The 17,242-nt window shown below is 41.7% G+C and overlaps 2 protein-coding genes across 3 annotated transcripts; one reads left to right on the top strand and one right to left on the bottom strand.

Annotated features, from left to right (window-relative positions):
• Positions 1–2,586, top strand: rhbdd2 (rhomboid domain containing 2). Its single transcript, XM_083665426.1, has 4 exons — positions 1–536; positions 803–1,207; positions 1,508–1,655; positions 1,802–2,586. Exons 1-4 carry the CDS (start codon positions 350–352, stop codon positions 2,268–2,270), a joined length of 1,209 nt encoding a protein of 402 aa, XP_083521552.1. The 5' UTR covers positions 1–349; the 3' UTR covers positions 2,271–2,586.
• A 252-nt stretch (positions 2,587–2,838) lies between these two features.
• On the bottom strand, positions 2,839–17,131 carry pora (P450 (cytochrome) oxidoreductase a). Of its 2 annotated transcripts, XM_083665424.1 has the most exons (16): positions 17,082–17,131; positions 15,526–15,724; positions 11,794–11,842; positions 11,424–11,552; positions 11,174–11,323; positions 10,170–10,294; positions 9,918–10,007; positions 9,179–9,277; positions 8,643–8,759; positions 8,266–8,384; positions 7,452–7,633; positions 6,839–6,988; positions 6,320–6,587; positions 6,007–6,152; positions 5,749–5,834; positions 2,839–4,935 (listed from the first exon to the last, which is right to left on the bottom strand). In XM_083665424.1, exons 2-16 carry the CDS (start codon positions 15,699–15,701, stop codon positions 4,791–4,793), a joined length of 2,031 nt encoding a protein of 676 aa, XP_083521550.1. In that variant the 5' UTR covers positions 15,702–15,724; positions 17,082–17,131; the 3' UTR covers positions 2,839–4,790. The 2 variants fall into 2 exon arrangements, with proteins under 2 accessions (XP_083521550.1, XP_083521551.1); XM_083665425.1 differs by lacking the exons at positions 15,526–15,724; positions 17,082–17,131 and adding an exon at positions 13,052–13,286.
• Positions 17,132–17,242: the final 111 nt, after the last annotated feature.

Below are 17,242 nucleotides of genomic sequence, written 5' to 3'. Positions count from 1 at the left end.
AAATGCGGGGCTGCATTGCGCCTCGTTCTAAAAACTGCGCGAGCTTCTCCTAAATCTGAAGTAACCGAAATATTTGAGCAAGTCGGACATATTTGATAGCCATTATGCAACAAGTAGAAAGGCGCTGGTTGGAAACTGCTCAAAATTGATCCTTTCAAACACGCTCTATTTTATTGATAAAGGATTTTACATGCGCAAAAGTTGTGCATGTTTTTCATGCACCAACACGGAAGTCCAATTTTAGCTAGGCTGCTTTATTGTGGCCACACTCTTCCACACCAGTAAAACTGTCAAAACGAAAATATTATATATATATAAAGCATATATATATATATAATTATATAGTAAAATGATCTCCCGAATTGTTTTGAAAGATGTATTTCAGAAGTTCAAGAGTTTCACTCCTGAGTTCAGTCTCACGAGTGGAATTTTAGCTGTGATAGCAGTATCATTTGTTTTGTTCACTATCACTTCATATTTTGGTATATTAGAGGATGTCTTCAGTCTTGGGACCAGTGTTTTTGTCAATGGGCATGGTAAGTTGGTCAGTTAAAACCTGAGGTACTGAGAATACGTTTACATGGACCTGCATGCATGTACACCACAAATGATATAGCTCCTGTTTTTGTCAATTCTTTGTCCTTCTTTTCATAAGAAAATAATCTAGTCTACATGTGAAATATATGTGAATTTTGAATTGTGTGTGTGGTCAGGTTGCTAGCCTATGGTTGCCTATTTCAATGCACTTTGTTGATGTATAGGTCTACATTGTCATTTATGTGTTCACTCTATTCCTTTGCAGTGCACAAGCTCCTGACATACTCCTTTTACCACGAGAGTGTGACCCATTTACTGCTTAGTATTGGGGTTCTGGTGCCCCTCTGCAGTAGCTTTGAGAGGAGTGTGGGCACTGTCCGGTTCCTCTTCCTATTTCTCCTCCTCTCTATCTGCACTGGGGTATTGTACACCTTACTGGAGCTGCTACTTTTTGATGCCTCCTCCCAAAGCCAGGTGGGGGGGTTGGTCCCTGTGTCTCTCGCCCTTATGGGTGTGACCACTGTGCACTCCCGCATGGCCAAAGCCTTTCTTTTTGGGGTGAGTGTGCCCACCTTAGCCTTACCCTGGCTGTTTCTGCTCATCATAACTCTCCTCATCCCACACACAGTCTTCCTCTGCAATGCCATGGCCATCATGACAGGGTGGATCTGTATCCTTACTTCAACCTGAAAAGAAAGGCTCCCTCTAAAGTGCACTTAGGAGGGTAGTTGAGTATACCCAGTAACTGTTTTGAGGTCAGGTGTAGACCTACACTATGTAACAAATGTTTTTGTGAAACTTGAATTGAATCTTCAACTTTCTCTTGACAATATATTTGACAAAGGAGTCCCTCCTGTAGCCACCAAAAAATATTTCTCTGCCCTATCTCTGAATTTGTCCAGTCAGGAAAATCTCCTTGCACCACCATGTGATTCCTACACACATTCTCCTTAACCTGCAAGTGGGACAGATGGAAAGGGCTGGTTGTCACTTTTCAACATGTCTGAGGCCAGGGCAGCAGTGCTGGACAAGAAAATGCCTTTCAGGCTTCTAAGGAGCATTGGTGTCCTTTATGTCCCTGCATTACTAGAGGAGAGAAGGAAGACCCTCCATCCACGGTGAGTACTGAAAAGAGGGGACTCAGTCACCTACAGTATGGCTGTGACTGAACATTCATACTGCTTACTGATTACTAAAAATATACAGTACGTCCATGTAGCCTAATTTTCATTGTCTGCTACTCTCTTTTTCTCATTGACCGCAGAGTCATCCCAACCCCTGGGTCCTACCCAGTCCAGGCCTATGCCCCCTTGTCTTCTACCTTCAGCATGCAGGCTACAGGGACCATACCAAAAACATTTGAAGGGTGGCCCCACTACTCCTACTACACCCAGGGTAGCCCTATCACCCCCTCTGCAAGTCACGGACACAGTCACGAGCACAGCTGCAACCACAGTCACAATCACAGCCATAGCCAAGGTCACAGGCATAGTCATGAACACAACTTTGGGCTTGGGCATTTGCCTGCTGCTTCCCCTCAGACAAGAAGTCACTGGACACCGGTGGGTCCGCAGTCACATTCTCAGCATTCTCACCTCAGTCCACTGACTGTGTTTGCTGGTCAGTCTGCCAGTGACCCTCTCTGGCCAACAGTTTCCCCAGATGTCCCAGGAAATATGCCAGAGTCACTTCCAGCCTCTGTGACTGTCCACCCAGGGGCACCTGTTCCATAGATGCATAGTATAGACACACAGTATATAATACTATACTGTATACAAATGTCATATGTTTGGAGGGGTTTGAGGCAGTATTTGAAGTTCCACTGTTTCTGCACTGATATGTTTGGCTTGAAGACAACAAGACAGGCTATAAATGTAAAAACTGTGAAAATGCGTTATATTACAATCAAGGTTGATTTTAAAACCACTCCCCCCCCCCCAATGTTTAAAATCTGTCATTGTGTTTTTTGTACTGCCCATCTTGCAAATGGCCTGTCAACTCTTGCATTGTTGAAAATGTTAATCAAACAATAAATATTTTGGAAACATTTCTGGTTAAAAGGGGGTAAGCAGTTTTAATATCACAGATGTAATATCAGTATTTCTATTGTTACTTACACATAGCATCCATTCACCCTAAAATTAGATCAATTTAATGGGGTCTGCCTTTCACCTTTCAATGCATCATAATAGATTCAGACATGGGAGTCATGTGACACTACTAAACGATTATAACCTTCAGGAAATAAGGCAGTTGTGTGCAGTAAAGAGGAGCCATAAACAACATCACAGACTAAAAAAATCTGATCCATGACCTCCATTTATTATTTCTTTAAAAACACATGCTTTCAAGTTATACTGTTTATATACAAATGACTTATTTTTGCATACAAAATTGGATCAAGTGGTATGAGGGCATGTTTAAACATGTTATCTGACATCAGTGGATGAAAGAGAAAACCAAAATGTTAAAAGGCACCAATGTTTTTATAAAATGACATACATTTCAACACAGAGGTTTCCCTTTGCCATATGTGATGCTATACTGCATCACTACATTAGGGGGTTTAGGTTTCATTGAGAAAAAGAGACAACAATGACACACTGCAAAAATGACACTGCAATGGGATTTGGAAAGCAAGATCACACACTTTCATCTCATACAGTTTATACAGAAACAGAAACCTCAGAAAATTGAAGTAAACATTTTGTATTAGGCCTCCAACCCTCAGCATAATTTAAAAAGAAAACAAAATACAAAGCCCAGAATTTCAGACAAATACTAGAAATAAAGATTACTGTATTTCAACAAACACAAATGACAGTTAATGTATTATGTTGCAAACAACTCTTGAATAGTCTTGATGCCATGGTAAAGTCCATCTTAACATTGTTTTCTAGGTCTTTTTTTACAGTAAACCACTACTAGATGAAACATACCTGTAGCAGTTAATGAATTAAACAGTTACTGCAATTTCTGACATTATCTGAGATGTGTATGAACTTAATACAAGGTACAATGTGTTATGCATATGTGACACATTTTGCACTGCTCTCTGTATTAACATGAGCCTTCTAGTGCATGAAAATAATTCACAGACAGCAATGTTTTACATATCTGTAAAAGGACATTAAATAAAGTACACCATGCATTTTGCCATTAAGTCAGTCCGATGTTTTCAGGCATCATAATGGGGATATTAGTTATATATTCTGTGGAATAACCTCCCACTGCCAAATAAACAGCCCCAGTCCAGGGGTGTTTTTAAAGGATAGGTTAGAGCTCAGGAGACAGATGAACTCTTAGGAGAATGGCAGCCAAGGCCTGTGCCAATTTTTCTATTAACAGTTTTACAGTTGTATACAGAGCCTATGGCAGGTATTTTATTATTCCTTGTATAATAGTATTTTGAATTTTTTTAATATATTTTTGTGTGATGTTATAAATTGGGCTGTCTCTACAATGTTTCTTTTAGTTTTTTGTCTGTCTAGTGTGTATTCCAACAAGGACCGCAGTGGAAATACGTTGTCTGGGACAGCAATCTGTGTGCATTTTGTGTTTCTCCCAATAAAAATCAACCAATCAAAATAGCTGAATATACAGAATAAATGGAATCATCTCAACATTAGATAACTTTTGAGGTCTAAAAACATCTGACCAACTTTGATTTTGGAGTGAACTCTTGTAAAATATACAATAAAAATCCACCTCTGGGGATGAGTATCTTCACAGCATGATACGCATATGTCTAGAGGCTTCACATCATAACCGTCAAACATATAAACTGTATGCACTTCTGGGTTTACTTACAAAGTGTAACATTCATGGATACAATATCCAACACCTCACTAACCCTATAGGTATCCGCTCTCATTTTATTTGATGTACCAGTAATGCCTACAGTACGTCAGCAGTATTTTAAATTTACTGTAGTATTTTACCCATATAGCCCCACACTGTTCAGCAATCAGTGCATTCCAACCCTTAGATGACACCAATTAGAAATCACACTAAATAACCAAAATTCATCCTGAATGAATACATCAAATTTCAGTGAGTCTTCAGTGAGGCCATAAACCTACAGATTTGGATATAAAAATAATTCAATGATACATCTTTCATCTAGTAATTATGTGCAGATGACATGTTAACCTCCAAAGACAGCCAAAAGGTGATGAACAATAACCCTAAACCCCTACCACAAATGACATAAGGGGTTGTGGGAACAAGGTGGTGTGTTAGTTTCATATCTTTTAGCTCCATACGTCCTGAGAGTAACGGCCCTTGGTCATCAGCTTCTTGATGTAAGCCACTGCCTGGGTGTGTGTCAGGCCTCCCACCTCATCAGCAATATCATGGAAGGCGTTTTGCACATCCCGTGCCATGTTCCGTGCATCCCTGAGGAAGGAAAGTGGCAGCCATGTTTAACTTAGGGCACACATTTCACAAGTGTATCATTTGTTTCTTTATTGCGCGCGCGCGCGCACACACACACACCATTTTATTAGGAGGTGGTCTAATGGTGTCTAATGGTTCTTGGCACATTTTGGGCCCGTTAATACCAATCAATCATCACTTGAATGCCACAGCCTATTTGAGTATTGTTGCTGACCATGTGCATCCCTTCATGGCCACAATTTACCCATCTTCTAATGGCTACTTCTAGCATGATAATGCACCACGTCACAAAGCAAAAGTTGTCTCAAACTGGTTTCATGAACATGATAATGAGTTCAGTGTTCTTCAGTGGCCTTCCCAGTCACCGGATCTGAATCCAATAGAACACCTTTGGGATGTGGTAGAACGGGAGATTCACAGCTTGAAAGTGTACCTGAAAAATCTGCAGGAATTGCGTGATGCAATCATGTCATCATGGGCCAGAATCTCAAAGGAATGTTTCCAACATTGTGTGGAATCAATGCCACAAAGAATTGAGGCTGTTTTGAGAGCAAAGGGAGGCCCTACCCAGTATTAGTATAGTGTTCCTAATAAAGTGTTCAGTATTTTTACAATGATTATAGAAGCTTGTCTGTGTTTAAAGCAAATTCCTTTCAGGGCAATAGAGGTTCTTTCTTTGAGAAATCTTACAATGTGGTTCAATATCATGCATGTGTTGTACTTCCTTCATCTCCTCTGAGAGCACTTTTCTAGCTGCACATATACAGTACAAGTTGAAATGCATACAAATCAGTGGGATGAAATGGCTCTTACCCGCATATATAGATATGAGCATTGTCAGTGTGGATCAGCTTCCACAAATGTTCTTTGTTCTTTTTCAGGAGATGCTGCACATATACCTGAGCATTGAAAACGTAACAATCAATTCTACAGTTTATTTCAAGAATGATATGCAGTGTTAAATGCAGTGTAGCGCACCATAGATTTCATACCTCACAATAGCCTACCTCACAACTTCAACATACAGAGAATTTACAAAGGCGTTGGTGTGTTGGTCTCTTGTTACCATACCTTCTGCTCCTGGTCTCGGGAGAAGGCCACGTTCAGTTGAGTCAGTACCCCAGTCTTCTTAAACTCCTCCAGTTCCTGCTGGTACAGATAGTCCTCACTTCGGTGACGACACCCAAAGTACAGTATTGTCTCTCCGACATCCTTCCCTGATGGTGAAACACAAAACATTTGAGAGGTTGTAAAGTACTGTACTAGCTCCCTACATAGCCATAGTCTACGTCTCCACCTAGAAATAGCAGAAGCCTATAGCACTACAACAGACCCACTTAGAGAAGCCCATGTCAGTGGTAGTTTGGTTATACAGTAGTAGTACCTTGCTCCTTGAGCCAGGCTCTCTCCTGGAGGAAGCCCATGAAGGGGGCGATGCCCGTGCCCGGTCCGATCATTACCACAGGGTTGCTGGCCTTGAAGGGCAGGCGGAACTGTGACTTCCTCACATACATGGGCACGGTGGCCTTATGCCCGTTGTCTGTCACCACCTTGTTCTTCAGCCAGTTGGTGGCCACGCCCTTGAATGTGCGGCCTGTGTTGGTCTGGAATTCCACCACCACAGCACAGATGCTGACAGTAGTGGGGTAGACCTGCAATGATAAGCAGTAATGCTTGGTGCTGTCAATCTGAATGTGAAAAATTTGCTTAAACTATAAGTGAGGCATATAATCTGGACGGAGATCTTACTGTTCATCTTAATAATAACTGGCCAGTGGAGAGACCTTGATGTGAATGTACTGTAAGCTTATCTCTGATATTTGGCATTTAAGCCACTGAAGCCTCTCTCTAAAGGGTGCAGGTGTTAAGCAGCTGGTCTGGTAGGGATGCTAGGTCAGGTTACCTTGCCGGAAGAGGCGATGGAGTAGTAGCGGGCCTGCAGGCGGGGCAGGAGCTCACAAAGGTGGTCTATGGTAGGGTGGAGAGATTGCATGTCCTCCAACACAGCCAGGATGTTTCTCTGAGCATCCAGCACCCAGCTCTGGTACAGACCCTGAGAGAGAGAGAGAGAGAGAGAGAGAGAGAGAGAGAGAATACAGTTAATACCAGTGCAGGTTTATGAACTCGTTTTATCAAATAACTTAGCTGAGAACACATTCTCATTTATAGTAACGACCTGAGGAAGTTGCAGAGGATAATAGAGGGGTTGAATAAGTAATTTGGAAGTTGAGAAGATGAGGTGGCTTGAGTCAATTGGAGCCAGGTGTACATATCATACAGCAGGTATCATACAGGCTTACAATATGCAACAGTACCTACTTCAGCATAGTGCCACAGAGAATGGGTAAGGACAGATGTTTTTAAAATGGGGGGGAAAAGACATTGAATATCTAAACGTTAAAACTGACAGCACCATTCCTTGTAAGCTAAGATAAGCAATCAAATGGTAGAAAGAATAATGTCCCATCCTAGTCATCCTGAACTTGTGGGTTGTAGGTGGAGTCAGGGGTACTCACCTTGCCCTCGGGGGAGGCAGAGGCCATCTTGCGCAGGGTCTCCTGCTCCTTGGGGTCAGTGGCATACTGGGCCAGCTCAAACAGCACATTGGTGCGAGGGGGGTTGGTGATGTCCAGGTAGTGGGTCAAGGCCGTGCGATAGGTAGTAGGGCAAGGGAAGGGGTGCTTCTTATTGGACTCCTCTGAAATTTAGAAATAGATACAGAAAAGCTCAACCTAATCTGAAACATTGTTTTATCTTAAAGAGATGTTACAGGATCTTCGCAACTATCATTTTTAAACTTCTCCTTTTGTGCCTGGATGGTCAATGTATAGTTTGTACAAATATAATCTGTGAACAGAATCACTGTCTTACTTAATTCAGTCACAGAATTTGTAGTTCATCAGCGCCAGTATTTTGAAGCATACTTTCACTTTTACTTTTGGCTCGCGTTCCTGTTGCTTGGGCTCAGTGTAATCCACGCACCACATGCACAGACTGCAAGACACGCTACTGGGACCCATTTTCTCTCATAAGCAATACTTTTAGAACTATAGGCTGAAATTATACAAATTATCCCATAGCATCTCTTGAATTGCATTTATACTGTCGCATTAGTACTCAGCGTGGGGTTTAACTGTTGGAGGAGGAATGCTTCTATTCATTATGTTGTTAAGACAAGAATAGCAATGTGTATATTGCTTTTCACTGTTATAATGTTGTATTTCATGTGGGCACATTGTTTAAGAGCTGACAGAAAGGATATCTGTTCCAATGCAAATATCGATGCAAAGCAGCCTACATCATATCCCAAAGACATAATTTACAACTGACCATCCAGGTTGTTGAGTGAGATAACAGTGTCAAGGTCCACGTCCAGGATCTGGCCTATTCTATTCACTATTGACACGTCGTTAATAGGGTACACAGCAATGTGGTCTCCAGAGTCATATCTACACAGAGAGGGAGAAACAATGGTATGAGTGAACATTAATCTTTATCAAACAAGTAAACACCACCGTCATTACACATTTAGATGTTCACATAGTGAGACAGAAATAACATTGAGTTATTAAAGCAGAATTTTTGTTGTATATTTCTCATCAACCCACTATTGACATGGTCCCGAAATATCATTATTAACAGACAGTAGATATCCTAATAGCAATCCTAATAGTAATAGCAAGATTTACTTCCTGGAATGAGCTTACCTGATTTTTGACCCTGAAATGTCCAGCTCTAGATGCATCAGATGCCGGTCCCCTGCCTTGTGCAGTGTGCGGTTGACAGAAACAGTTGCCAGGTAGGGATTCTTAGCATCAAAAGGCCTGTAATCAAATTGCAAAGCTAATCACTTAGAGCATATGGTAAATTAACAAAAGTTGCTATTCTAAAATAGGTTGTAATTCCAGTTTCTAATATTTACAATTGTCCTATATGAATGGGAGATAATAAATGCAGGAAAAGGACTAACATGGACATCCTCTCATGTCAATTCAACACCTTAGTTGGTGACACTTAACACTATGGGCCAGTTTTTCAGACATGGATTGAACATGGACATGTAAATAATAGAGAATTGAGATGCAACCCAAGATAAATTGTTTGAATCAGGTCAGCGTCATGGCAACAGTCTTCCCTTATGTGCCCTGAGCAACAACAATAATATATTTTTTCCATTTCATTAGCCAAGCTGATACAGCTCTGCTATCACGTCCGCACACCCCTTGTGTGTGTACAAACTCACGGTTTCTGGGTTTCGAAGCTCTTGAGGCGGCCAATCTCCCCAGTGTACACCTTATTCATGTTGATGTCAGTCGGAACCACCAGCTCGTACTGCCGGATACTAGAGGATAGAAAAGCACAGGTGGTTTACTTCCACTCTGCATCTCAGCCACTCTCACCTATGAAGTCTAAAAATAACTGTCTTGCCAATGCAGCTAAGGACCGAAAGACAGGGGCAGGTTTCTCGTACGGTTTGCTCTCTGTGATGCAAATGTGTGTCACAAAAGAGTGCCATAGAAATGTGTTTTAACAGGACCCAGTGGAAGGCCTCAAAGCACATAGGAGGCATTCAAATTTCGGACTATTATGCCTATAAACTGAATTTGAATTGTGAAATTGAAGATACTTCTTGCTGGAGTTGTTTATAAATGAAGCTAATGGCTGTTTTGTCTTGAAACATGCAAGCAATGCTCTATCAATGAGTACTGTTTCAAATTCAACATTGGCATTTCAGAGCTAATATCAGTATAAGACAGTCCACTTTTGCATCATATTAGATTTTAGTAAATGTACTGAATCAGAATGAATGAAATCTGAATTGGTCAGTTCAATGATTAACATGTAAATATGTATTTTACATATTAACATGTAAATATGTACTTATATTCTAAAATCTAAAACTATATTTGCTGCAGTAGTGCCATTGTGTGTGACTGTGGCTCGTAACAAATCTGACCAGAAAAGAGTCAACTAGCCATTACCTCGTGTCATCCCCTGTGGCCTCAACTCCAAAATGCTCACACACAGCAGGCCAGAACTGCTCCTTCCACGACACAAAGTCCTCCTCTAGACTGGGGAAGAGGGTCAGGGAGATTTGTAACACAGTAACACTAATATTTTAGAGAAATGCAGTACATAAAAAAATCCTCAATATATTGTTTTGAGAAATCAATAACTCATTGTTTATGAATATGTATTTGTTCCATTTACACTATGTGGAGTTCAGAACTCACTTGCAATCGTCATCCCCGGATCCGAGGTCAAAGATCCTCTTGCCACCCAGCTCTGCCAGTCTCTTATTTGTGTACTTCCCCATGGCATTGAAGTGCTCATAGGTTTTATTCCCTAAGCCAAACACCTAAAAACATGTAGAGTAAGAGGTAAAATAGCATTAGCAATCAGTGAATCCCATAATAATCAATTAACTGAATGTCACAGTGACACAATTCATGTTTGAATGTAAATATGAATCTGAAGCCTTAGCTATAGCTATATTATGATGCAAACTTGAGTTGACAATAAATGCAGTAGCAGTATTTCCATACATTTGTACCTCTACTAAATTACACCATATGGATCAGACCTGTAATCTAAATGTCTTTTTATAGATGGATGCATAACATTGTTGAGAATAAGAAAATGTGGACTCCAAAAAACACAACCACATCACAATGCTGTCTCAGGGGGAGTCACACAAAGAACTAGAGGAAGCCACAGTTTAAATTGTTCAGTGGTGATGTCGATGAGAAAACACGCAAAATGGAGACTCCATAGTCTGCAAGCCACAGACTGCCAATGCTCTCCAGGCCCAGAGCAGCCTTGAGGCTCTCCAGCCCGAGCAGCCTTGAGGCTCTCCAGCCCGAGCAGCCTTGAGGCTCGCCAGGCCCAGAGCAGCCTTGAGGCTCGCCAGGCCCAGAGCTCTGTTTGGCAGGACCACATGTTTCCACTTGGTGAGCGAGTTTGGAGGGGAACTGGCACACTGAGCAAAGTGTGCATTCCAAAAGAGCTCTTCACATGGGAAAAGCCTCACAGACATCTTAATCCCTTGTTAGGGATGCAACATGACTCATTGTGTGTGAATCCCTTCAGTGTTAAACATGAGGCCCTGTGGTACCGCTCATGAATGCAAAAGTCCATGCATCTTATTGCACTACCACCGGCCGCTTATTCTACTAAATTCAGAATTGAAGATAACAACCTATTACTATAGTACATTCAATTCAAATAAGTTACCAACCGCAAAATGTACACCGCTGAGGTCCTCATCTGTCTCTTGCATCCAGTCATAGAAGTCCTGAGCATTGTCTGTGGGATCTCCCTCCCCATATGTGGCCATACAAAACACAGCCATGGAGTTCTCAATCTCGGCAAGACGAGGCAGCTCTGACTGAGGAAAGGAAGGAGAATACATTTTGCATTAAACATTTGGATAAATAGACATAAGCTAATTAATGCACACATGAAAAAGCAGGCAATAAGACTAATACCATGTCATATTCCTCAGGGTCAGCTGACATCCCCCTCATTCCATAGCGCTGGGCGTCTTTGGCCAGTCGGCTACTGAACTCCTCAGCAGTCCCCGTTTGGGAGCCATAGAACACCACTATGTTTCTGTTCTGGAGAGGCAAAGTAAGAGGTTCTTCAATAGTCATCATTAATAGAGGTTTCTCATCTAGACCCTTACTAGCCACAAAGTTTGAATAGACTGTATGGATATGAACTAGACAGACACCAAGCACATATTGACTAGTTAAGTGGCACTTGGATATCCTTTTCTGTGCCTACAAAATCAATACATCATTTTCTGTTGATTGACAATAATGGCATTCTATTTTGGTCACAGCAAAAAGCACTAACCGTTTTCTTCATCTTTTCAATGAAGCTGGTTTCTCGCTGTGGGGTGACTCTGAAAAAAAATGGCATGAAGCGGAAGTTAGCTGCAAGCTAAACTTTGGCATGGTAACTTAATTATTCAGTGTCCACTACATGGCTATGCTGCCTCAGAATGAGAGGCCATTTGAGGAGGGAGAGCAGAGAACGTTCTTTACTCTGGCATTCTCCACCCATTCTGACCCCATGGGAGACATTTTCTTACGGGTCACACCCATTCACATGTACCACAATGTTGAAATCCGTTCTCAAGTAATGGAAAGCAGAACAAAAATAGGCCTAGCCCTTGTAAGTACATAATACCTTTTACAATTCAGTAAAAAGATAACGGATGTTAAAGAAAGAAATGGATCAGTGAGATATGTGGACAGTTTAGGCTGTTAATGCTCTTGTTGCATGAAATTTGCAAGAGGAAGTGATGCGATCCCAGTATTCAAGAAGACTTTGGGTTGACACTCTTGCACATTCTGACACTATCAAAAAACAACCAGAAAAGTGCACAAATAGGCAATTTAAATAAATGATTACATAGGTCAGTCTGTGGAGTCAGTCTATGTAATCATGCAATCATTCTGAGCATTGCACAGCCAAACAGAGCATTAAATGAAATTTGCATCCTCTTACCATTTTTTTCCTCTTACCATATTCCCATATCTAGGACCTATCCTAACCAAATCAAAAAGATGATTTCTTTCCGCAGTCAGCCATGGCTTTATTTTTTCTAATTTCTACCTATTCATAGGAAAATCTGAACTAGGCTAATTAAGGATCAAATATAACTCAGAAAGTGACAATTGTACTACATTTTCTAGATTGCTTTTATGTTCTTGTCAATGGTAGCAGTGGATAATAAGAGGCATAGTGACCACTCTTTACTTGGAATTTGCAGTCCAGAAAAAGTGCAGTTGTGTACTGCACTTTCAATGGAGACTATTCTATGACAGGCTGTCATACAACATTCTTCAACATTATTGTCATCCCAAAAATTATACCCTCTTCATGGTCACCTCAATGGTCAAAATACACTGCTAAAAGTGGCAGAGAGCCCGCTTTGTTGTTGTTTGAATTACAGATCGGAAAAAATAAACAAGAAAATGAACTGCAACAGAAAGCTCAGCAAATCCTTGTTGACTTGTCATTTCCAGCAATAGCATCCGCTTCCCTTGAGATCAACACGATAGACAGTGAAACCCATTAGAAGAAGCTGTCATATACACATACTGACCTGGCTGCTGCTGCCTGTCTCTCTTTGGGCAGAGAGAACACGCATCCCATTGCTAGAGGCAGTGTTCTCCAGCGCCCCACACAGTTGTTTGATCCACAGTGGGACACGATCTGATCACGCACGTGAGTAAACCCCTCTGGGGGGACAGGGGGTGAAAGAGCTAACTATCCGCCGGCCTCTCCATACCCGATATGCTGATGCAGGAGCCGATTTTCAGTCTCTCCCCCCCCCAGCCTTACACACACACACACACGCACGCACGCACACACCCCCACCCAAGCTCTCCCTCTCTTGCACTCTCCAGGGTGGAATCAGAACACGCAGGCAGCCATGACTGTTATGCAGCAGGAGCCTCTCGCTGGCTGTCCAGGCGACTCCAGGGCTTGTGTTCTCCTCAGCGCGGACGTGTTGTTGGCCGTTCTCACCCACTCACACGCGGGCTCAACCCACATCTGGCAGCGAGGCTGGGAAGGCACCGAGAACATAGTGACATTTCCTATAAATCCTCCTTCATGAGCAGCCGACACACACGCATACATGAAAACATGCTGCCATGCCCCAGCACACGCACACACTGTACACACATCACACACTACATCCCCCTCCTCTTTTCCTTTATAATCTGTAGGGACTACAAGACCTGAGTCCCCCTGGCAACCATTAACAGCGTAAATATGGCCCTTTTTTCCTTTTTAAAGAGAGACAAGGCAAGCTTGAATGAGGCGCATTTCAAACCCCGGGGCTGAGGGAGTGTGTCGCTATGGTTACCTAATCTATCATAAAAGGTCGCCATTTGTGACACAGCCCTGCTCCATTCATGGCTCCTCAAAGGCAAATTAGCGATGGCTTCCGCAAAGAGAAGGCTGAACAGAGAGTGCTGCTGGACTTTGGCCTCAACTTTCCACCTCGGAGAGCTTTCAAAGGGAAAAGAGCATCCGTTGAGTCTTCTGGCACACAGTGGAAATGTGCTGGTCCAAATATGACCAAAGACAAAAAGCTTCCACAAAGACTAAAAGAAAAGTCTTCTCCTCTAAAAAGTACCACAATGAAATGCGAGCCAGGGCACACAAGGAAACTCCAAGGTAGCTTTCCTTTTCCTGCACCCCCGAAACAAACCTCCTTCCTGGAATGTTCATAGCTTCAGTTGTGGGCCATTTCCTCCTGCATATTTCCTTCAGTGGAGTTTGGTGGTACGGAGGGGAGCCGGGGAGGGTGTTGAGTTAGGTCCAGTAATTAACTGGTGGGTTTGAGCCTCTCTCAACACTGTTCCCATTCAGACAGAGAGAGCGAAAGACCTGTGGGCGTCTTTCTGGTTAAACATTTCCAACAATTAAAATCCCCTTGAATCCATTGTTTTAGGGAGGGAGGGAGACTAGGGCTTGAATATTTCCCTGTGGGGGGAAAACTGATCCAAACACACAGAGCAAAGATGCCTACAGATGAACATGGGCAACTGTTATTGATCAAGTCCGATGCCAAGTTCTACCCGCCTATGCTGTGGCAGCAGCCAAGAGGGGACAATAAAAATAACAAGGCTCTCACTAACGTTGGCAAGACAAGGGTTTCAAGAGTGTCTCTTTCAAGTAAACACTATGTACCATTTCCAATGGTTTTGTTCATAAAATACTCGAAGGATGTTAAAGACAAAATAGGATGATGTAGCTTTTATTATTCAGACTGTTTAAATTCTTATGTAGGCCTACAGTACTGTACTACCTATGTAATACCAGTACAGCATTGCCTTTTACAGTATGTGGAAGCTAAGCACTTGACTTATGCTCCACACAAAGGACTGCCTGTTTCTTTCAACGCTTCTTTCATAGTTTCCCCTAATAGTCATATTTGGTTCATGCAGTTAATTCATAAAAAAAAGACTTTGTAGACAAACAGATAACCCTATAATGTAGGTGAGATGACATTTAAAACAATTGCAATTGCCAAAGTACATGACTTTCTGCATGTAGTCTAACTCTTGTCATTCCTAACCATCACACTGGCTATACAAGCATCCAAGGCTCTCAACCACTACTAAAAAAAACAACAACAATTGTAAACTAATGTGACCACGCACATTCCATCAGTTAGGCCTACATGAGGTCAACACATTAAAATGCTGGAACCCCTGCTCGGTCCAACCACAGTGTGGTCTAGGCAGCACATGCACAAGCACACTGCCAATGTCTGCTTTCAACTCAGCCCAGCTCCAAGTTCCATGGTAAGAAAATACAAATGACTTTTGGTCGCAAGTCGGTGCTTGAATTTCCTAGGGTTATTGGGGGGGGACATTCTGAGTAAGTACTGCTAAATCCACCAAATGCTTAATGTCATTAAAAAGAGCAATTTAACTGAGTATAATCTTTTGAAATGTTTAAAAAAATGTTATTCTACACTGAGATAATCATTGCCAAGAAAACTCTGTCAAACAATTCTTATAGCAAAGAACAACATATTACATTGTCAAAATTCACACTTACACAGTGGTGGGCCTCTTGAACTCACGTACTACTTCAGGCTTCTTACGATTCAGGAACCAGTAGATAAGCAGGCCAATGATGAGAGAGAAGAGGAATATGTCCAGGTTACTGAAGAGAGGCTCCTCTTCCTCAGGGTCCACATCAGGGGCCTCAGGGGCCAAATTGTCTACCTCCATGTCCACCAGGGGAGGGAGAAGACCTGAGAACACAATTACTTTTGATAATGCGATCAAATGTAGGCCTATTGGTGTAAGGCCTAAGTATTTGCAAAGTTACAGTTGCTTCAAGGCATTGCGGCAATGAGGGCTTTGAGCAGTTTGATGGAAAGGTAATTATATGTATCGTAGCACCCAAATGGTATGTGGAGTTAAAATATAAAAGGTTTAAACTAGCCAAACACACACATCACATCATTTAATAATAGTTGGATAAGCCTCTATTCTGCTCCATTTACAAGCCAGGGGACAATGTCAGCCTAATACCAGTGTTAGGCTAAAAAGTTTCCTATTGCTTTAACACATGACTTGACATGTAGGTCTAATCTAATCAACTGCTGAACATGGTTAGGGGGATGAATATTTGACACATAACTAAGATGCAGTCATACAAACAACTCCTCTATGGAGCTATGTAAGTATTTCATGCCATATGCATGACAATTAAAAGCAGATCATACTTTATTTCCCCACTATTTTCTAATTGTTTAGCAAAACATTTGTCTGTCAACTGATGTAAACACACAAAGCCAGTTTATTGGAGGTGGAGTTCTAAATTTGAACAGAAGAGGGCATACTAACACCAAATATTAAGAAACACATGCTATGGGTAAAGAAATCAAAGAAGACTGGTTGACTGAATGAGAATTTTGTAAGCATTCTGTTGTAATTTTGTAGGCTAATAATGACAAGGATTTGCACAATATCAACAGTTCTGTGGGTAAATATACATAGGCTAGCTAGTCTCATATCTGGTATTTCTATTAAAGTTGTGAGACAGTTTGATGGATGACTTTGTTACATTACATTTTCTCGCATGCAGTCTGGGAGTGGGGCCAAGAAGTTAATGCAAACAATTAACCCTGTCTTGGTTGACTAGTTTCAACTGAATTAAATTCCCCCATGACATCAAGTGACGTAGACAATAAAGATTTACTATGAATTATCATCATCGTGTTGCCAGCATTAGTCCTACATTCTGTAGCCTACAATGTAGTAGTAGTACACAAGCTTAGGATGGTACCAATTTGTTTCCTGGCTGCACAGTAACACCTAACTAGTGGAGGTTTGTTGGCAGCACCACTGCCACATTATCATAAAACAGCCAAATAGCCATTTTGATCTAATCGAAATACAAAACAATGCACTTGTAACCTGCTCTGCAGAGCAGCTAGCTAGTTAGCTAGTTAACATAACCGGCTTGGCTATCCTAGTTACAATAGCTACAACTTTGCTATGCATGATATAGTAACCTGACGTGAAATTAACGTCTTCAACATATTCAAACATTGTATAATTCGGTAATTCAATAGAGTAAGCTATCCAACAGCGATATCCTACCTTTCACTTCTGTACTCAGGCACTATAATGTTGTGCAATATTAAAAAGGCATAGCGTTCTTACGTCATTTATGTGCGCTGAGCGGTCGCTTGTAGCATGGTCACGCCTCTCACGTTAATTCATACCGGTGTGGGCGAAAGTCCGATTTGGCAGTGAAAGTC

This window comes from Argentina silus (genome assembly GCF_951799395.1).
Source record: "Argentina silus genome assembly, chromosome: 2".
In the NCBI taxonomy this organism is placed as follows: Eukaryota; Metazoa; Chordata; class Actinopteri; order Argentiniformes; family Argentinidae; genus Argentina; species Argentina silus.
This window is presented reverse-complemented; position numbering and strand designations above follow the sequence as displayed.

What these genes read in the sequence shown, in the direction of transcription:
- rhbdd2 (XM_083665426.1), top strand. Translation starts at nt 350, where the DNA reads ATGATCTCCCGAATTGTTTTGAAAGATGTATTTCAGAAGTTCAAGAGT. An exon ending in TGTTTTTGTCAATGGGCATG is followed by an intron (nt 537 to 802) that starts GTAAGTTGGTCA and finishes ATTCCTTTGCAG; the next exon opens with TGCACAAGCTCCTGACATAC. An exon ending in AGGAAGACCCTCCATCCACG is followed by an intron (nt 1,656 to 1,801) that starts GTGAGTACTGAA and finishes CATTGACCGCAG; the next exon opens with AGTCATCCCAACCCCTGGGT.
- pora (XM_083665424.1), bottom strand. Translation starts at nt 15,701, where the DNA reads ATGGAGGTAGACAATTTGGCCCCTGAGGCCCCTGATGTGGACCCTGAG. An exon ending in TCAGCGGTGTACATTTTGCG is followed by an intron (nt 10,295 to 11,173) that starts GTTGGTAACTTA and finishes ACATGTTTTTAG; the next exon opens with GTGTTTGGCTTAGGGAATAA. An exon ending in CCATCGCCTCTTCCGGCAAG is followed by an intron (nt 6,588 to 6,838) that starts GTAACCTGACCT and finishes TTATCATTGCAG; the next exon opens with GTCTACCCCACTACTGTCAG.